The sequence below is a fragment of the Diadema antillarum genome, unplaced genomic scaffold (assembly GCF_040938485.1).
Source record: "Diadema antillarum isolate AM-2024a unplaced genomic scaffold, OU_Dant_1.0 seq00000226_RagTag, whole genome shotgun sequence".
NCBI classification, from domain to species: domain Eukaryota; kingdom Metazoa; phylum Echinodermata; class Echinoidea; order Diadematoida; family Diadematidae; genus Diadema; species Diadema antillarum.
In genome coordinates this window covers 150,349-171,247 of record NW_027271278.1, presented here as the reverse complement: position 1 = coordinate 171,247, position 20,899 = coordinate 150,349, and the positions used below count along the sequence as shown (strand labels likewise).

General features: G+C 37.9%; 1 protein-coding gene across 1 annotated transcript in view; it reads left to right on the top strand.

Annotated features, from left to right (window-relative positions):
- LOC139729219 (stAR-related lipid transfer protein 5-like) overlaps positions 1-9,805 on the top strand; it is a 31,741-nt gene extending 21,936 nt beyond the window's left edge. Inside the window, exon 5 of the mRNA XM_071640150.1 lies at positions 9,664-9,805. Coding sequence (XP_071496251.1) covers positions 9,664-9,805 — 142 coding nt within the window. The remainder of the gene's footprint in view (positions 1-9,663) is intronic.
- Positions 9,806-20,899: the final 11,094 nt, after the last annotated feature.

Sequence of the window (20,899 nt, the reverse complement as noted above, 5' to 3'; positions counted from 1 at the left end):
AAAGAAACCACAATCCGTTTGTTTTTCGTCCACTAGCCTCCGTGTGGTTGAATGAAAAAGAAAGAAAGAAAGAAAGACTTTCTCTGGGGTGTGGGTGAACATTCATAATTAAACTGCTCTCAAAAACGTGCCATGCAGTCGAAACAACAACAAAAAATATCAGGCAGTTCGCTCTCGGCCCCGGTCCATAATTCTGCACTACCTGATATCATTCCGCGCTCAGATATCCATCAATTTTTCAGCGAGGGAAAATCATATTGCGATAGCGATAGCCAGAACTTGATTGTGGCGGAGTGGCTGAAAGCGATCTAGCGGGATGATCACACACCTCATCGCCGGGAACCTTCTGTTTGACGGCCTAGCAGAAGGTCATTGGCTTTTGTGGTGAGATTCGCAAAATAGCGATGGACTGTATCAGATGGCCTTATGAATAATCCTCTTGTTACACCTCGGGTTCCACCACTCTCCCCATGAGACAAGGCGCCGGAGCGAACCTATTCGCGTCATTAGGGACCGATTATGTGATTTTCGGGAACCCGAGAATGAAAGCCTTGTCCCGTGATAAGAGGGGGAATCCAACTGGTTAAATCAACGAAACCAAGACACCTACACATTTAAAAAGAAAAGTTCACACGGGCATCCAAAAAAGTAAATAAGGTATGAAGACGAAAAGGTTCTTTCATTTCTTGTTCTTGGGAGTTATTCAATGCGCTCTGTGAAAACATTGAAAAGAAAAACCCTACAAGGTTGACAGGAGAAGTCTGGAACCAAACGATGTTATGGATTATGAAATAATTCAGGAGCATAATCATCGCGTACACTCGCAAGGGGTGCCTGCTGCATTAAAGCACACGACGATTTCTCCCTTTCTGCTTTTTGGCCTTTTAGTGACTTAATGTCTCAATCCACACACTCGGGTGGTTGACAAGACATGCATGCAAACACAGGATCGTGATTTGAGCAAATCCTCCTTGAAATCCCATTGTCAACTTCTTTACAAGATTCGTTGAGCACAACTCGGAAGTGCAGCATTTCTGGCTCCGAATCCTCTCCCATCTTTCTTTCTCCTCCTCCTTTTTTCCTCTTTTTTTCGTGCTAACATATTTACTCACCTGCTTCTCCCGCGTTGTGCTTAAACTGAATTAAAGAGGATGAGGCGTGGAGTTCACGAATTGCAGGTCCTCAGTGATGCACGCTAGGATTACACGGATTAAGTAGGAAGAAACTCTACTCTATAAAGCAATCGTCACAATGAATGACAGTGTCTCGAGAGAGAACAGACGTGGTGTAAGGTTTTCCGAAGCTCGAGATTCACCTGTCCTGCCACCGGCTGTATTTATATGTGTGTGTCTTGTGCATGTTATTGGTTGTGTGTGTGTGTGTGTGTGTGTGTGTGTGTGTGTGTGTGTGTGTTTTTGTGCGTGTGTTTGTGCGTGTGCGTGTAAATGCACGTCCTCACAAAAAAAGAGAGAAAAGGACATAGAATACAGCGGTATACTGAATGGTTGTGGTATGCCAGCTTTATATGAAGTTTTACTGGCATAAGACATTTTAGGCAGAGTACAGAAATGAGAGAGTACTGTTTGTGCCAGACTGCAGATATCTGCCTAGGAAAAACACCATCAAACAGCATCACTTTGACCGTTAATAAGCTATTTTCTGTATTTTTGAACGAAAACATAACCCAGATAATGCAAAAAAACTCTCCTATTTTCGATAACATATCTCGCTTGTCTAAAAATCTATAAGCCGTCATCGGGTATGCCTATTTCATCGTGAGTTTATGATGATAATATAGTTGAATAGAGTCACTTTTTCATGCAGAAAGTAAGAGCTCAACGGTTTAACCCTACTAGTAAGACTGGTGAACGGGGAGTTGTCATTTCAGCACAGAGAAGAGATAAATACATTTTGACTCTTTCGGCTATTCATACATTCTGGTACTCGCAAGGAAGGGGTTAAGGCCGTGTCACACCTTTCCGGGCAAGCCTTGCGTGCGACTTGCGAAGAACAATTTACTATCCGGAGGTCCCCGCAGGTGACCCGCACATAACAGTACCTAGCACGTATCTCACCCATTTTTTTTTTTTTTTTTTTTTTTTTTTTGCAGGCGGGCAAGGATTTGGGCAAGTTTCACATGCGTCTTACCTGCTGGACCCGTGCTACTTACGTTCTACTTCCGTGTGACCTGCGTGTCAGGCGCATGGGTGGCGAGTGAGGGCTGACAACTCGGTGAAGGAATCCCTCTGAAGGAATGGCAGAATGTCATTATCTTGGCCGCATACGGGGACTGCGAGGTACCTGCGTTACAACTGCGAAGTACCTGCGTGGGAGTTGCCTGCAAGGTGCTGCCGCTAGGGGCCTCCTGCTGGAGTTCTGCGTGGACCTCTGCGGGCAATCCTCGCGACTCAATCGGAAAAAAAAGTTTTGGTCATGCTCAAAATTTGGCTGCGGGTTAATAGGACTTGCGTGCGCACCTCCGGGCAACTACGGGCGAGATACGCGATAGGTACTGTCAGGTGCGGACAAGTGCTGGGAGGTCCCAGCAGCAAAAATTTTCCCCGCAAGTCAACCCGCAAGGCTTCCCCAGACACTGTGTGACAAGGCCTTGAACATGCTCAAAGTTCGTTCCGGGTGAGTCGCGGGGGTTTGCCCGCAGATTACACGCAGAACACCAGAAGGAGGCCCTTAGCGGCAGCACCTCGCAGGCAACTCCCCCGCAGATACTTCGCAGTCCCCGTACGTCACTTGTAGCTAAAAATGGATCGGTTTCCAAGCTCTCACGCAGGTCACACGGAATACACGCAAGCAGCAGGTAAATAGCACGCATCTAGCGATAAGACGCAAGTACGGAACTCGCCAACATCCTTGTCCGCCCGCAGAAAATTCTCCTGCGTGCTGGAAAATCCCTATTCGCAACAAGCCCTCCGTAGCGTACCCGGAAAGGTGTGACAGGGCCTTTACATTGGACGGTTAGGTCTGGTTCGAAACAACATGCAGCAAAGTACCGTCTTTCGTTTGCTTTTTTTTTCTTCTTCTTCTTCTACATAATGTTATAGTTCACTTGCCCTGAATGAGTAAATCCGTTATTCGCGCCTGTCAACCAGTCAAAGTCGCATCATCTACGCTGTGCTTCCAACTCGTTTAATTTGATGCTACCCTCTACAGTGCATTCGTGGCTGAAATGTATTTCCAAAAACAACAACAACAACAACAGGAGAAACTATCAATGAAGGCATAATGACTTTTTTTTTTTTTTTTGACTGTGCCTCATTTCCCGTTAATGGACAACCATGCATCTTTAGCTCATTTTGCCGACGGGGTCGGCAGAGAGAAGCTGTATGCAAGGAGCCCTTCAATAATTCTTTGGTTTTAGCCGCGACTGCTCAATTAACTTTTACTTTCGCAGCAATAAGGCAAAATACCCCGCTTTGGCAGTTACATGAATGCATTAACCCTGATGAGATTGCCATACTGTCCTGTGTATTTAATAATGACCTATAACTCTACGCTTTAGCTGTCCAAATTTGTTGTTCATATACTTGATCTTATTCAAAAACAGCTGGGAAGTCCCCCCCCCCCCCTCCACATGCTCACATAGACGGAGGCTTAACGTGTACGCAATTAGGTACTATTCCCAATGCAGGTTCTAGATGTGACTTTATCTAACTTCTTTCAACTTTCGATTCCTCTAAAAATAATTGTTGCCTTTTAGGGTGAACTGTTTGAAATCGACTGCGACTTTCGGGAAAAAAAGGAGGTATCCATTAGTAGTAATACTACGACTTGGCCATGCTAAAATGGTTCGTGGATATTTCCTCCCATTTCAGGTGATAATAATATCTAATCAAAATAAAAATGTTTGATTAAATTATTAATTGAGTAGCTCATTCACTATCGGCTAATCCGTTAATCACAAACGTAATGAATTCCTTTGTCATTTGTTGATTTGCTTCTTTAATCTCCTTTTTACACGCTCACACCCTTGTGTTACTTCCCATGGTACATCATGGGTGCGCATCGTAAACAGATGCATAGCGCACGTGTATCTTGCGCGGACAGCCATTAAGCCAGGCTTAGCCTTACATCATCTTGTATTACTTTTTATCTTCTTGTTTAGGGTGATTTGAGATGAAACCCTGTAGGCCGGATTTTCAATCAATCCCACTTGTCATTCCTTTGCAGACGCAACTCGCAACGACTATAGATACCTGGAGGGCCGGGCCTGAGCAAATGAACATCAGTTGGGCAACTTTTAATTTGCCTGCAAAATATTGAAGGACATTGGGATTTTCTCTCATGTCTCAAGCAACCGACGCTATAACTCTCCTGTGTCGACACGATACGGTGTATAGAGTAACTGTGGAAGGTCCTTAATCAATATTTTGTGTATGCGAGTGTGCACGTTTGTGCGAGTGCATGTGTGCAGCGAAGGATGTGTTGGGTGAGATTATGTTGTTCGCGAGGTAATTAAATTTTGTTCTAAGGCTTACAATGAAGATGATGGAATATAAAAGTTAAAATCTAAAGTTTAAATGTGAAAAGTTCAATATAAGTTCAACATAATCGCCTAGTCCTAGTTAGATATGCATAAATTTGGACATGCATTGGATTCATTTTCAGATAAAGATGTATACTTCAAAAATAATACCTGAAATCATTGGTTATAATGTGATTTACTGGGGTAACATACTCCATGTAAATCCATGAAAATCCAACAGTCAATTTTCATTCGGACGTAGGACCTGCAGGTATAGCATATTATCTACTTTCAAGAGGACATACGACCTCACAAAAGCAAGACTCAGCTTTATTCCCCCACCTCCGACAAACATACACGTTCCATTGACGCACCTGTGTTCACAGTAAACGAATCAGGTTTAGCCCGTTATTGCTTTATGGAGGTAATACAATGCCTCCACCAACATCCAACATGTCATCTGACGAACTGGCTCTGTCAGGGCGTGGAAACCTAATTTCAATTTCCCATAGTTTAGGGGGACGGGGTGAAGAGAAGCCCGTAGGTTCCAGGCAGCTAAGATGCCCAAGTCTGCGTTCCTGTAGAATATGCATAATTATAAGCTGATATTGGCTACACCTCGAACATTTTTTTCCTTCTTATTTTTCTTTCTCTTTGTATTGCCAGTAGGTCAGATTGAGAATTTCTCTGAAATTGTCCCCAATTTTCGAGGCAGTGTATCCATGCGCTCTCCTCTCCTCGTGCTAGAAAATTGTGTGGCCAATCACACGCCGGAGCTATTTCGGTGTGGGCAAATTACTCCCCGCACCCATTTATGGTCTACCAAGAATTTTGAACTAGAAAAAAAGGATAACGATAAACTGCTGTGATAACACAGCTACCGAGACGGATCGCGGGACAATATCAAGTGAATGAAGCCTTCCCATTGAGCTAATAATCTTCACTCGACGCTGTCTTAATCGCCACTAAACTACCATAAACATTGATCCACTGAGCGCGGTAAACTAATAAAACTTCAATATGATCTTTTCCGATCCCCGGCTCTCTCCTCTTTCCCACTCTTCCCACGTCCTTTCATTACTGTCGTCATTACAACCATTCACTTTTTTAAAGTGGTCGGATTCTTTTCATAACACTGTAGGTTGGCTCCAGTAGAGACGTAAAAACAAGTTTAAGCAGTGCAACCGCGATTGATGAACGACTGAAAACGATCGCTGACAGGAACCATGTGTGATGTGTATCAGCCATTATCATCACGCGAAGGCAACAGGTCAAAATGATACCTACCGACCAACCAACCTTTTCACTCATTTATTTTGATCTAAGAATTTGGTGCAAAATGACATTCGGAATACCGCGAATTCACAGAACAATCGTATCCACTGACATTATTCGTTGCATTGATACTCTTAGTTATTGTAGTAGGGTCCATATTATAATCATATATTGTTGCTTTGTCTTCCATTACAAATGGATTAAAGGGATGGTATAGTATTGGTTGAGGTAAGGATTCAGCTTTTAACTTTTTTGCGAGATACTTAATAGAAAACACTTATGAAATGTTCAAGAGCATACAATTAAAAGAGGAATTCAAAGCTTATTTGATGAAAATCGGACCTGAAATGGCTGAGGTATCCAGAAACAAGGTAAAACAAAGTGTTCCTAATAAAATGTGGGTCCCACCTCAGGCCCGTAGCCAGGATTTTTCAAGGGGGGGTGCGGTCACTAAAAAAAACGGACCTTCGGTACCAATACCAATGATGACACACACACACACACACACACACACACACACACACACATAATTATATATATATATATAATATGTATATATATATTCTTTGGACGACCGAACTACAAAAGTCGTATAAGAATTTGCGCGCGAAGCGCGCCGCAAATTGTGAATTTTGACTGTTTTAATGACGTTTTAAAGTCTCGAGGAAATTTGTATTTTTGTCTGTTGCATGCAATCGCGTTACGGTATTTCATCTAGGACATGTTGTAGGAAATAGTAAAAACTCATTTTGCCAGGAAGTTGCAAAGTTTAATTGTGTTCGAGACTCTGCGCGCGTAGCGCGCCGCAAAATTGAGAATAGTAATTTTCCTGGTGTTGTTTTAACTTTTATTTTTTCTATTGTATACCCGCGTTAGCAGGCCTGAAGCCAGGATTTTTAAAGGAAGGGGGGATTGCTTTAATTAACAAAACGGTCCTTTGATACTGTCCCGGGAGGGGAAGCGACAATTAAAAGGTGGACACCATGCTCATACATGGACTTTCAAAATGGCCCCTAAACGAGTAATGATCATATGATTTTTTCGGGCCTTAAAAACAAGTATTCCTTAAATGTTTCCTGCACCCTAAAGAAGTACTTCATCATGATTGAACAATATACCATTTTCCCAAATTTCGGCCTTTTTAATACCCTTTGATTATATACGCTCGTACATCACACTTTCCATCTAATCCGTGAGAAAAAACGACCCCTATTACGCGTTTTCTTTAGCGAGCATGGTCACGGTGTCCACCTTTCAGTTGGAGTTTTCCATCCCATTGGATGCTGTTTGGAAGATGAAACATTCACTTTACTATACAGTATATCAGCCGTTGGTATGCGAGTTTGTCAAAAACGAAAATAAATAAGAAAATTTTTAGAACAAAATGAATTGTAAATGTGAACCATTTATATTTTGCCTCCTTGTGGTAGGATATTTCCAGCATTTCCGAACTTTCAAATAATCATTTTAGATTTAATAATATCAAAGGTAGTAGATCCGATTCGCAAACATCTCCAATAGCAGTCAAATGTCATATTAACCATCATGCTAAGAAGGTTTTCTTTGTGAAATTTGGAGGTCAGTGAAATTCAAAAATTAAACATCCGTTAGCCATTGGAAGAAGTTGAGTGCAAATTCAGACCTCAGTGCTCAGATGTTTTCCTATTTGATTTGATCTGTCTTACTGTGCACACTAAGATACATACTGGAATGGTTATTTCTTATTTATTAAATTATAGTAGCATATTTGGTTACTAGCTGTCTCTAGGCATTTTTTAATTTGGGCTGCAAAGAGATCCACTACCTTTAAGTTAGAAGAGAGATAAGTAAATAATGATAAAATAAACAAACAAAAAAGAATGAGTTTCTTTTGTAATACTATCTGACAAACTTTTTACTTTACCATTTTACTTCATAGCTCAGCACTTTCTATTCTCTCTCATACCCTCTTACCCATTACATTTAAATGAAATACAACTAAAATGAGTTTGCGTGCCTGCATAATACTCTTTGGAAATTATAAGTGAGAATGTTCTTAGGTTTTGGCTAACTTTAAAGTGAGAACCAATAGAACTGTCACAACATGAGAAAATGTATAAGTAATAATCAACACTACATTTCCGAATTTGGCCTGCAAAGAAATCCGCTACCTGTAAGTTAGAAAAGAGATTAGTAAATAATGATAAAATAAACAACAAAAAAGAATGAGTTTCTACCGCCGTATCCAGAACAGAGCCTGAAACGGTGCAGGCTCAAGAAATCGTTTGTACTATAATACGTCTTGAAGTATACTGTGTGATACTGTTGACTCAGACTTCTACAAAGCTGTAAGTGAGAATTGTAATCCAATCCGACTCATTACCTGAGATATTTATGAAAATATATCAATAAAGAATGTAAATTAAATAACGATGCGTCACAATGCAGTCTAACGCTCTCACAATGCTATCATACATAGGGTTTTTCACTGACTGTTTTTACTCCGGAGCTCTTGCAATATTCAGGCTTTTGTAATACTATCTGACAAACTTTTTACTTTCCCATTTTACTTCATAGCTCAGCACTTTCCATTCTCTCTCATACCCTCTTACCCATTACATTTAAATGAAATACAACTAAAATGAGTTTGCGTGCCTGCATAATACTCTTTGGAAATTATAAGTGAGAATGTTCTTAGGTTTTGGCTCACTTTAAAGTGAGAACCAATAGAACTGTCATACTGCTGACAACGGCAGACAGTGAAGGTCAACGGCTCAAATTTTCGTTGGTAGTCTCGTCACGTGATAGTTCTGTATGGATTGTACACGTTCACTATGACAGCAATTGTGAATGGGTAGTCTAGCTTTACTGCAAATTTGCGTCAGGACTGCTCAACCAATGGACAAGATTCTTATGTCACAAAAATGGGCAGAACCTCTACTTTCTGAAACCGTGTGCCCCAAGTTTGTGCGATCTTCCGTTCTCGAGATATCCCGTCTGGAAGAATTGCAAGACGGCAAAATATGCTCAAATTCGTCAAATTTGGACTGTTCGCCATAGACAATTCTACTCATAAGGTACTTTTCTGATCTAATTTGCGTCACTGCTACAAATGTTACAATAAAGATATATACACATAAATAATCCCTAAAGTGTCCACTTTCAGAATCCGGGCGCCCCAAGTTTGCTTCTTAAACAGTTTAAAAGTTATGGCAGATTTTGTGGAAAAATGCGTCGATTTTTGACCCGTTTTACGTGTTGTAGCGTTCGCGCAGAAGCGCGGCTTCGCAGATGACCGAAAGTTTTCAATATGTAATAGCTCGCACAAATTGATACATAACATTTGTGTTTGTGTGCATGGGGACGATCCGATGGTTCATACAACAAAAGGGTTTCGTACAATTATTTTTAACATTGTTAAACGTACTCTTCCACATTTACGTAGCATATAATGTGTCTTTATATTTATTTGGATTGTTATCTTGAGAATTGCTAAAAACCTTTATTATGAAAAAGTGGACCTTTCAGAATTGGGGGGGGGGGGGGTGCGTACGCACCCGACGCACCCCCCTGGCTACGGGCCTGCACCTTTATTAGGATCGCTTTGTTTTGGATATCTCAGACATTTTAAAATCGATTTAAAAAACAAACGAACAACAACTTTGAATTCCCCTCAAAAATATATGCTCTTTCATATTTCAGAGGAGGTTTCTCATTATCTAAAAAAACAAAAAATCATCATCAAAACACGTTGGAAACCTGAAGCACCATCTCAACCGAAATTGTACCATGCCTTTAAGGAAAGAGAACGAGAAAACACTTGATCACTGACAGTGAAAAAGACAAGATAACGCATAACAGGGAATAAGTGTAATCAGTCAACAACTTCTTACTTTTTCATTGTTTCTTCTTGTTCCCCCCCCCCCCAGAAATCAGGTGAAGATAACGAACTACTACCACGTGGATCTGGGAGGGCGTCTGCCGCAGTCCGTTATTGACAGTTCTATACCTCAAATCATGGCGTCCACCATGGAGCTGTACTACAAGGCGGTGCAAGGCGGCAAGAAGTGACGACATGTTGTAAAGTGTAAAAAATCAAAGAGGATATTGAGTACTTGCAATATTTATAACGCGATGCATTTTGCACGCAAAAACCAAAGCAGAACAACATGGAAACATGCTGAGGGAGATGACATTTGTAAACCTGTAGCTTAACACTTTGCTGCTTCATAGCGTTTAGATATTTTATGCTCTTCAGGGCCTCGTGCATCAAGTGTGAACACTGAAACATGAGTAGATATACACAAAAGCATAAATTTTAACATACTTAACAAACAACGTCAGTGTTAAACATTTTTCTAAAAGCAGATTTCACCAATGTTCAAGGTCACTACAAAGAGTTCACCATATGCTGCTATCAGATAAAACCCATTTAAAATTCGAATGAAGTTGAATCGAACAGATAATTCTTGCTCCTCCTTGACCAGCACTCCAAATTCTCTTTATTCCCTGCACAAGTACTTGATGGCCATTATACATTCCAACTACTTTCCTACTCTGGGCATGCCTCAGGATAGTGCAAACACTCTTGTAGGTCATTCATAATTTTCAGCCGTCGGTATTTGGACATCCTGCCAATTTTACAGATATTTATCGTTGTTAATTCATCCAAAGCTGGCAGTTGCCATCACGTACTGCCATGTTGTTGTTGTTATTTTTTCCGGCTGCCGCTCCATTTCGATCCCCAGTGGCTGGATATTTGGCATATAAGCATAACGAAACAAAATGAATGAAAAATTAGAAAAGGCCGAAAAAACAACAACATGAAGGTCTTCGAAATTGGTTTTATTTCAACGAGGTCCGACCTGTATTCTGTCTCGCAGAATAGGACAGGTAAGGTTTGAGAAACGTTCCACGAAATAGGGGTCCTACTGTTGAGTGTAACAACGATTTCAGGAGGAAAATTATACACAGGCAGTAACTGGTGTAGGATGTGTAATATCAGAATATTTAAAGTAAGTCACCTTGTAAATATTGTTGCCTTAGAAACACATTCACATACAAAACAATAGAAACAATACGAACACGAGACGAAGCGATTACTAATGATTTTTTTTTAAATCTGAACGCAAATTGAGATGCTTTGAGATTTTTCTTTTTTTTTAAGACAAATTTTGAACCCGTTGAAAGTGCAATTACATATTTAATCAAACTTTTCTTTAAATTTCTTAGATATTGTGTTGACGTTTTATTTCTTTCACTGTGCAATGATCCAGGTTCAAATTTCATCATAACAACTCATGTGTCAGGGGCATCCTAAGGATTTCATTACTGATACTACTGAGGAATAGAAATATACTAGTAGTTATACGTCATCCACATGTTCATAGTTATACGTAATGTAACAGAAACAAAGGGAGGGCGCTTTACTTTCTGACATGAGCAAGTATAAATCATTTTGGACTAAATCTTATCATTGCGGAAAAAAAAATCATAGAAAGACCTTGCGGTATTCGGAGAGTTAAATAAGAAAAAGGCGGTGGTTAGAAAAGGAAATATACTGATGTTACGTCAGATGATGCTAGCTAAAAATAATTCCCATACTTTAGGTGTTGGTTTTTTTTTTTCAAGTGAACACCAACAAGCATGTTTCCCGTTTGATAAAAATTAATTATTATTTTAGTTCAGACTTTACTTCAGTCATTTCAAACATCTTACAACATTTTATAGGAAAATACCAGAAAGAAACAAAAGAAAATTAATCAAAAAAAAAATGAAGTGAAAGAAGCCAAGGACAACAAGAACACTTCATGAGATCAAGAAGTGACTTCAGATGCCTTCGTTTAAAGAACGTTTCGCAGCAACACTTAAATGTTTGGTTGTAGCGGCGACTATTCACGCGTCGGATTGTTAAAGACACGTCCCATGCAAGTCATATCCATTATTGCAGCAGAACGCATTTAAAAATGTAGCATTGAGTATATTGTAACTTGTCCATTTTATATTTCTGATTTGGAACCCGGTAATTTCTTTCAAACATAAATAATTGTAATTGCATACAATTTGTATTTGTATTAATTTTCCGGTTTACCAGGCACAAATGCTGCTTAGCGGTTAAAACATTGTGTGTGTAGTTGCTTTTTCCCTGCTGCAAAGAACACAGTGTCAAACAGTGCGAAACAGAATGAGACAGACAGTGTGAATACATTGTGAACACAGTGTACAATCTCGTCATAATGTTAAATTCAAGCGTTTTAACGTAGTGAACACATTGTGAATAATCAATTCACGAGTGAAAGAGAAAATAACTACGTAAACTCTGTGAAAAACCACATCATAGTGTAAAATTTGCTTCACATTGTTACAAAATGGACAATATCCACATTGAGAACACACTTTGGCACATTACGTTCTTTCCGGCAGGAAAATTCTTACTGCACCATTTGACATTTTTCAAAAATTGCACACTACATCTAGAATAAATGCACTTGGTAACAATTCATGTTCACTGTAAACAATAGCTGTTTTTTTTTAATGAAATCATGTATGAGGAATCTTTGAAATGTGGCTAAAGATATTACAGAGATGATTCACGCCATTTCATCCATACTATGTTTGATACTTATTCTAACCACTTAGGACGGAGGGCACCCTTTCAGCATGTTATGAAAAGTTGTGGACCTTAAGACATTGTAAATGATTGTGCATTGCCATTCATAGTAGTATTCGTAGTATTTGCGTTGATTTTCAGAGGAATATTGCCCTCAGGAAAATTTGTAAAGCAATGCTTGCTTTACGATAGAAATTAAGCAGAACAACATGATATTATGATTGCCCTTAACAAACAAAATAATAACACAAGAAAAATGGTGATGATATTTATTATTGGATATGAAGACGTTTTCTTCTTGACTAGTTGAAACGATCGTTTTCCCCCAATGATTTGTACTGTCGGCATTTTTGATACATGGACTAAAATGTATACCTTTGTGATTTTGTATTTCCTGTGTTACCATCGGACTTTCATTGATGTAAAATAAAAACGATTGATGATTTGAGTATACTGCCATTTTTGTAATAAATTTTATTCTTGTCTTGATGCCAAACATTTCTAGCCCCTGTGCTCCCTCCACCTTACGACTCAAGGTACACTATTGTATATCTTTGCCTCTGCAGGGTAAAACAAAGAAAGAGTCGACAGACACATAAAGAGAGAAAGAAGAAGCAACAACGTTCAAAAGCTGATAGTAAACGATGCTTCCATAATTTGAATTGAAGGCAACAGGAGTATTAGTAAATCCCTTTCTTGAAAATGATACAAAAAGGAATTGACATTATGGGACATTGTCGATCGCTCCATTTAACATGACTGTTCATATCATTCTTTCCAACAGAATGGCTTGCCTTAGATATTACCATGTCCATTTTGCACTTCAAAGATTGAAAGTAACAACCACTTTAAAGACTAAAATAAAAATATGATTCAGTCGTTTGACGCAAGACGTCATTGTATTTTTACATGACTATATTAGATGTGTTGTGTGTGCATCTACATGTCTTTCTGCGACCTAGGGGCAGAAAAAGGAAAGTAGGGTAGAAAATGAGAAAAAAACCAATGTGGAACAAGGTTTCTTGAGATAAATACAGTACCACGTACCAAATACCATTTACATTACATACAAAAACCCAAACTCTTCATTTTTTGTCACAACGACCCTTTTAACATTATTCTTAACTCTGAGGTCTTAGGGCGTCCTCGACTATTCGAAAATTTTCTGAGAGCTCAGGTCTATTGGAAATTCCCAATATAGGTAGAACAGGCCTTTTGTTTTCCAACCTCTCTCTCTCATCATCCACGTCATCGATTATTTCCGTGGCAACATGCTACTTTTTCAGTTGTTATATTTCTATGATTTCTCTTTTCGAACCAGGTCAAGCGACATGCGGGCGTGTGAAACAGATTGTACACACTGTCAATTTAACAGGAAGTTTTTGATGAGACTCAATTGCCAATTCAAGACTGGATTTTATTTCAGAGTGGTAGGACAATTTTCTTTCTGTCGGTAGGCAGTCGCCGTAGTCTTTGCTCTTTGTTGCCTAAGAATTATGACGATGGTGACTGTTGCAATTAAGTCTGTGACATCATCAAATGTGTATCTGCCTTTATCCTTCCGTAAGGTTTGTGATACCAGGAAGCAGCAATTACTATAAAGAAAGAAAGCATATCAAAATCAATGCTGTTGCATTTTTGAAATCTTACAGTGGGTATCGTTGCTATTACAGTTGTTGAAGATCTGCCCTAAGGATCGTAGCGACACTAAATCACAGCTAACATGTTCAAAACCCATATTCATGTCGTGCTTCGATTACAAGATGACTTTATAGAGGTGGTCATGTGAATTTTGCCTACAGTCTACCTCAGAGCTCCTGCTTGAAACGGCTGTCGCTTGGCTGTACGGGACAAAACAGGATGTATGTATCTGATTCATCTAGTCTATTACCCTTCTTTTCTGTCCTTTTTTTTAAAGAAGATGGCATGCATTCAAGGTCAAGTGTAAGGCAGTCTCCTGACCTATGTCTATTGCGTGGCGCCACCGAGAAGCCGTCTGAACGATGGATGCAAGGCAAACTTGTCAAAGCTGACAGTGTGAAAGACGGAATCTTCCCTCCTACCTTCTATTTCAATTGGCCTGAGACGGATTATCATTTGGTGGCGCTGTTTCAATGACGCTCTAGATTGTCTTATGAATTTCAGTTTTATTCAATTCAATTTCTTTTCTCAGCAGAAAAGAAAAGAAATTGAAAAGAAAAGTTATGTGAAAGATGTAAAAAAACACGCAATGTAATAAATACTAAGTTAAATATTGTGAACATAGACGTGCATAGAAACATCGGTAAAACACCAAAGGGGGGGGGGGGCAGCCAAAAAGGAATGGTAATCAACAATTACATAGAACAGAATTTAAAAATCCCAATAAGACATGCAACAATGCATTCAAAGTGAAAAAACACAAACTGAAGAAAAGACAGTACAATTCAACGTTACATTTTGAATTCTTCAGTGCTTGAATGATTTGAATATAAAATTTTATTTTTTTTAATAGATGCTTCTTAAACTTTTTAAAATATGATAAAGTGTCATGGTGGAGAATTTCTTCCTTAATCGAATTTCATACCAAAAGCCTATAAACTAATGGAACTACATAAAATGATGTTCTAACTTTTATATGCAGCATTTCTAGTTTGCTATAAGAATGAACATTGCAGTTTAGATTAAAACGTTTCACCAGAGGAAAGTAGGTCCAAGATTTTTTTTTTTGCATAAAAGCATAAAAGCTCCTAATCATAACTCACAAAAATCATAAATATTTAGACATTTCAAAAACATAAAAGATTGGAGTAGTGCCGTATGAGATAAACAAAAGGGAAAAAGGTTTAATGACTAATGATGTGTATTGCAAGTTTTGGCGTTTAAAAAGTATGTCCAAGTAGATGCTGGCTCCACTAACCCAAACAGATATACCATAAGTTAAAAAGGAGATACAATTGCGTTGTAAATCACATTAAAAACAACACACTATCGGTAAAAAAATCGTACTTTTATTAGGAATACCATTTTTTGGCAATTTTATTGCAAATGGTATCTTCATGATTCTTCCATGTCAATTTACTATCAATTGCTATACCTAAAAACACAGTGAGTTGATTTACACATTTAGACAAAGAGAGTTCATTTACACATTCAGCAAAATGTTATTTCTATATCATAAATATTGACATTTTTATTTGTAGACATCATAAAATTCGTTAATTGGTATTAACATATTATGATTTGTTCATCCCCAACCACCTTGATATTTTAACCAATTCATCATTAAACTTTGTTTGCAATATGCATATGCAGATCTTTATGAGACCTGAAAATGCTAGTATCATCTGCTCACAGTATAAGATTGTAATTCAGAAAACAAGATATGAGAGTCAAGCGTATCGAATGTTTTGTTCAAATCTATAAATAACTTGAATAATATTTCTTCATTACCAGTTGCAAATGTAACTTTATGAATAAGATCTATAAAAGCGTTAGATATGATGTCCTTCCCTTAAATCATATCTATTTGAATTTGAAAAGTGCACTTGCTAAAAAAGATAAAAGATGATTTTGTATATATACATTTTTCAAAAATCTTAGAAAAAAATTGGCACAACTTAAAATGGTCAGTAGTTAGATCCTATTTTGGGAGAACTATTTTTGAAAAATAGGAATAACACGAATTATCTTTTATTCATCAGGGAAAACACCGAAATGAAAACACTTATTATATATTACACTTAAAAGTCGACATACAAAATTAATGATTTTTTTGATAACTCCACACATCAATACCATCACAACCAGCACTGAAGTCAGGTTTAGAAATTTTCAGAATTTCAACAGAAGAAATAGGTGCAAAAAAAGACAGATTTCCTATCATAATCTACATAGGTTTTTGTGTATTCATCATCATATGTTTCAAATTTACTTTCAAACTTGATGATCCTATATTAACAAAATATTCATTACAAAAGACGTTACATATCACCCGAGTTCTTATTCACATCTCTCCTTCTTTTTGTTATTGTATATATATCTATCTATATATATATATATATATATATATATATATATATATATAGTAGGATGGGAGGCGTTGCTCTGTTTCGGCCGAAGCCTCGTCAAGTTGATGACGCAAACACACACACACACACACACACACACACACACACACACACACACGTATATATATATATATGTGTGTTTATATATATATATATATATCATATGTATATATATATATATATATATATATATATATGAGATAATTTACAATGTATCAAAGGGAGAGGGAGAGATACTTTCAAAAGAAGGGTCAAAACAACACCTCCTCGACTCTCCTTCTTTCCTTCCACGGTGGCGCCGCCCAGAGGCCATGAGAACGTGACGCCTTTTCGAGACGCATCTATATCCCCTTGCCTTCGGGGGAATGAATGTGACGAAATCATATTGCATCATGTTCGACACCACCAAGAATATCTCTCTCATTCTCTCTTCGACGGCAGTCCAACAATTCATACTATAAGGAATCTCCACTGTGTATATTGTGAGTAAAAGTTATACGTCACAGGATGTAGGCCTAGTACAAACAGACACAGACACAGACACAAGTACGCAGAGACTGACAGACAGACAGACAGACACATACACGCACAGAGGAATACACAAACAAAGATGTCAAACTAAACAAATTCAACTTTCTTCTATTTCTGACGAACGGAGTAACGACAGTTTACGGGACCCAAAGGGAGTAAATTCAGGCCGTGCGATTCTTCATAGTAAATTCAACAACATTACTATGTTAGGCAAAGAAAAGAGTCGCTGAAAGCGCACGTTCACACACGCACACACATGGACGGACACAGCAACTACATTGTATATACAGCAGATATACACTTAATTGGTTTCACTTTCATTTCAAGCTTTTGCAATTCCATCATCTGTTAGGTACAATGAATCAGTGCAAAGTGATACTTTCTGAGGTATTTATTTTCTTTTCTTTTCAGTGTTGATTGAACTACGTATGTTTAGCATTCAAATACCAAATTTAGAGTAGGGTCACAAACAAACGAAACCACTATGGGATCTATTGCATCGTATGCAATAAGAAATCATCCTTTCTTTGATATCTGAAATCTTTATGAGCTGTGTTTGCATTGAGGGAACAAAAGGGAAAAGAGAACGATTGGAGTTCAAGGTGAGGAGGTGACCAGTATCCTTTTTATATACAGACCGATTCGTTCGTGAACCAAAATCTTTCGGATATCAGAGTCTCGTAGGCAGCAGATGAACTAATGATTCTAGAGTAAACTACAAAAGATTTTAAGCAAATAATTACATCATGCTGAGACTAGAAATACTTAACTAATGTTGCAAACAAGAGCACACTATCCTTCTTCCTCAAATCAATACGACAACGACAACAACAACAACAACAACATAGTCTGTAGCTGGTGATGTAACAATGTTTTGAAGCTAAAACGCCATCGCACAACAGGCGCAAGGAAACCTATCTTCTCGAAATACATGCAACAGGTCGATGGAGCGAGCGTAATAGCGACGTTGTGCCTGAGGCTCGGTCCGTCAAACGATCACGACATGTTACCCGCGTGTTTATTAACGATAGTGACAGCTCTACTGATGAGAATCCATGTCGGGATTCTCAGACTCTGTTTATAGCATTCTTTAATATCATGCGTCCACTCCCTATATCTGTGTTTTTTTCTATACCATGCTCATTTTATACCTCCCTTTTTCAGGACACTGACTTTGTTGTTTGCGTATAAATTAGATGTTTGTTTAGTATGTTAGACCTTTAAATCAAGGAAACAAAGAAGAAATCCGTCAACAGCATAAATCGCTTTTATACTGAACTATCGAATTTCGTTTCTCCCATAGGTCGAGGGAGACACAATTAATACACGACAGATATAATAAGAATTGTATACTGCACAAACTGCGCAATATATTTTGTGTCCGCTTTTTTCTAGTTTTTCTAATCATGCCGCTAATGACTGATTTAAGTAAACAAGAAGACAAAAGAAAACAAACAGAAGAAAACATAATGTCCCTTTCTCCGATCAACCGATTTGTTCATAACATTTTTTAAAGCTTAAATCTAAATCGGCAACATAGGAATAACTTTAAATGACTTTTAATTTTCGTGACGTGAAACCAATCAACTAAGGCATTAGGCAGAAATGAAAATCTGACTGAAAAAAAAAAACAAACATATCTCAAACACTCGAGTGAACAAAAGAGACAAAATGAGAATAAAAAAAGTAAGTAAAAAGCATATTGGCTGCCAGAGTGAGAATCAAAGACATGGAAGCCGAGTGTGATTCAAGTACAGTCTAAATTTCTCCCCTTTTTATTCTATAATATCAGTTATCAAACCAGGAACATGTTCATTTGATCGAGAAGCTTGTTAGGCGTTAATCAAACAGCAGTAACATAGAAACAGGATCCGCTTTTCATCATAGGTACTTGCAGGCCAGCAATTAGGCTTGAAAAGAGGTCACTCTTGAAAAAAAAAAATTGTATTTCGTGAGCAGGCTAAATTACCCTTTCAGATCTCCCAACCACCAACCCTCCATCAGAACATTGACAAAAAAAGTGATATGCTTATTTTGCCTGAAAAATAGCAGAGCCAGAGGCAGAGACGGGGGAAATTAAGACTTCTGCTCTTCTGACTCGTTATCTTAATGAATGAAATGACCATCTTTAAACGACGGGGCGCCTTTCATAGATTGATGAAGTGGGAACGAGATGTCTAAATATATCAACATTTGATCTGTTCTGTAATTCTTGCATCCCTCATTTTCCTTTCCCTCAGACAATGAAGTTTATCCGAAGACGTCGACCGACACGACAAGGTGTGCCGATTTCGTCATCAAGCATTGATTGATCAAGCTCTTTTTAAAAACATCATTCTACTTTTTGTTGTTTTATTTTGCTTCCTTTTCGGAAAGATCTACTAAAAACCCCAGTCCTCTTTGTAAAATATCTGATGCTGACATCGACCCTTCATATTTTACATATACTTTATATTCTCTATTTCTGTCCAGCTTTCGCCAAGCACCACTTTCCTGCCGAAAAAGAAATCTGAAAGGGAAATCAGAATTCATATTGGACATAGTAGCTAACGATTTGTATACTGATAACTGCTGCAGTGCACTCCAGTGCAGCTGAAGTCAGTGTCATTCCTACTTATATCTATGTACTTCCTTTTCAAATTCAACCATATCTTCTGCATTCTTTCAGAGAGCCTTTCTTGTTATCGCTGCACTTAATCTATTCCGAAGAAACGACGTTGTTATTTTTGAAAAAGAGCATTGTACCAAAACTCTAAAGCGATTATAACGATATGAAACATCTGTTTTCACCGTTATGTATTTGTGTATACATTGCTGAGATTATACACATCGAAGGGGCAACCAGTGTTTAAGGGGGGGGGGGTCTACAAAATTTACTTGGAAGAAGCATATTGGTCTTTATAATCTATTATATAGGTATTTTTTCAACTGTTGCACTGACTCGGACAAACAGAGTTCTTTTCTATTTTAACTGATAGACAGAACTACATAAGTCGAGGGTAAATTGTATGTTTTTCTGTGCTGCTGACGTAGGGCACCAAATAAGTAGCATTTGAAGTAAGCGTTCTTTATCATTGTTGAAATGGACACCCGCGTCAGCATCTCTGCAGATACATATATATATATATCATTTGCAATGAAATTGCCAAAAAATGGTATTCCTAATGAATATACGATTTTTTTTTTACGATAGTGTGTTGTTTGTGATATGATTTACAACGCAATTGTATCTCCTTTCTAACTTATGGTATATCTGTTTGGGTTAGTGGGGCCAGCATCTACTTGGGGATACTTTTTGAACTCCAAAACTTGCAATACGCATCATTATAGTCATTTAATCTTTTTCCCTTTTTTTTTTAGCTCATACGGCACTACTCCAATCTTGTATGTTTTTAAAATGTCTAAATATTTATGATTTTTATGAGTTATGATTAGGAGTTTTTATGCTTTTATGCAGAAAAAAAAAATCCTGGACCTACTTACCTCTGGTGAAACGTTTTAATCTAAACTGCAATATTCATTCTTATATCAAACTAGAAATGTTGCATACAAAAGTTAGAACATAATTTTATGTAATTCCATTAGCTTATAGGTTTTTGGTATGAAATTCGATGAAGGAAGAAATTCTCTACCATGATTATACACATCGAAGGGATAACCAGTGTTTAAAGGGGGGGGGGGGGGTCTACAAAATTTACTTGGAAGAAGCATATTGGTCTTCATAATCTATTATATAGGTATTTTTTTCAACTGTTGCACTGACTCGGACAAACAGAGTTCTTTTCTATTTAACTGATAGACAGAACTAGATAAGTCGAGGGTAAATTGTATGTTTTTCTGTGCTGCTTACGTAGGGCACCAAATAAGTTGCATTTGAAGTAAGCGTTCTTTATTATTGTTGAAATAGACACCCGCGTCAGCATCTCTGCAGATATATATATAATTATATATATATATATAAATATATATATATAT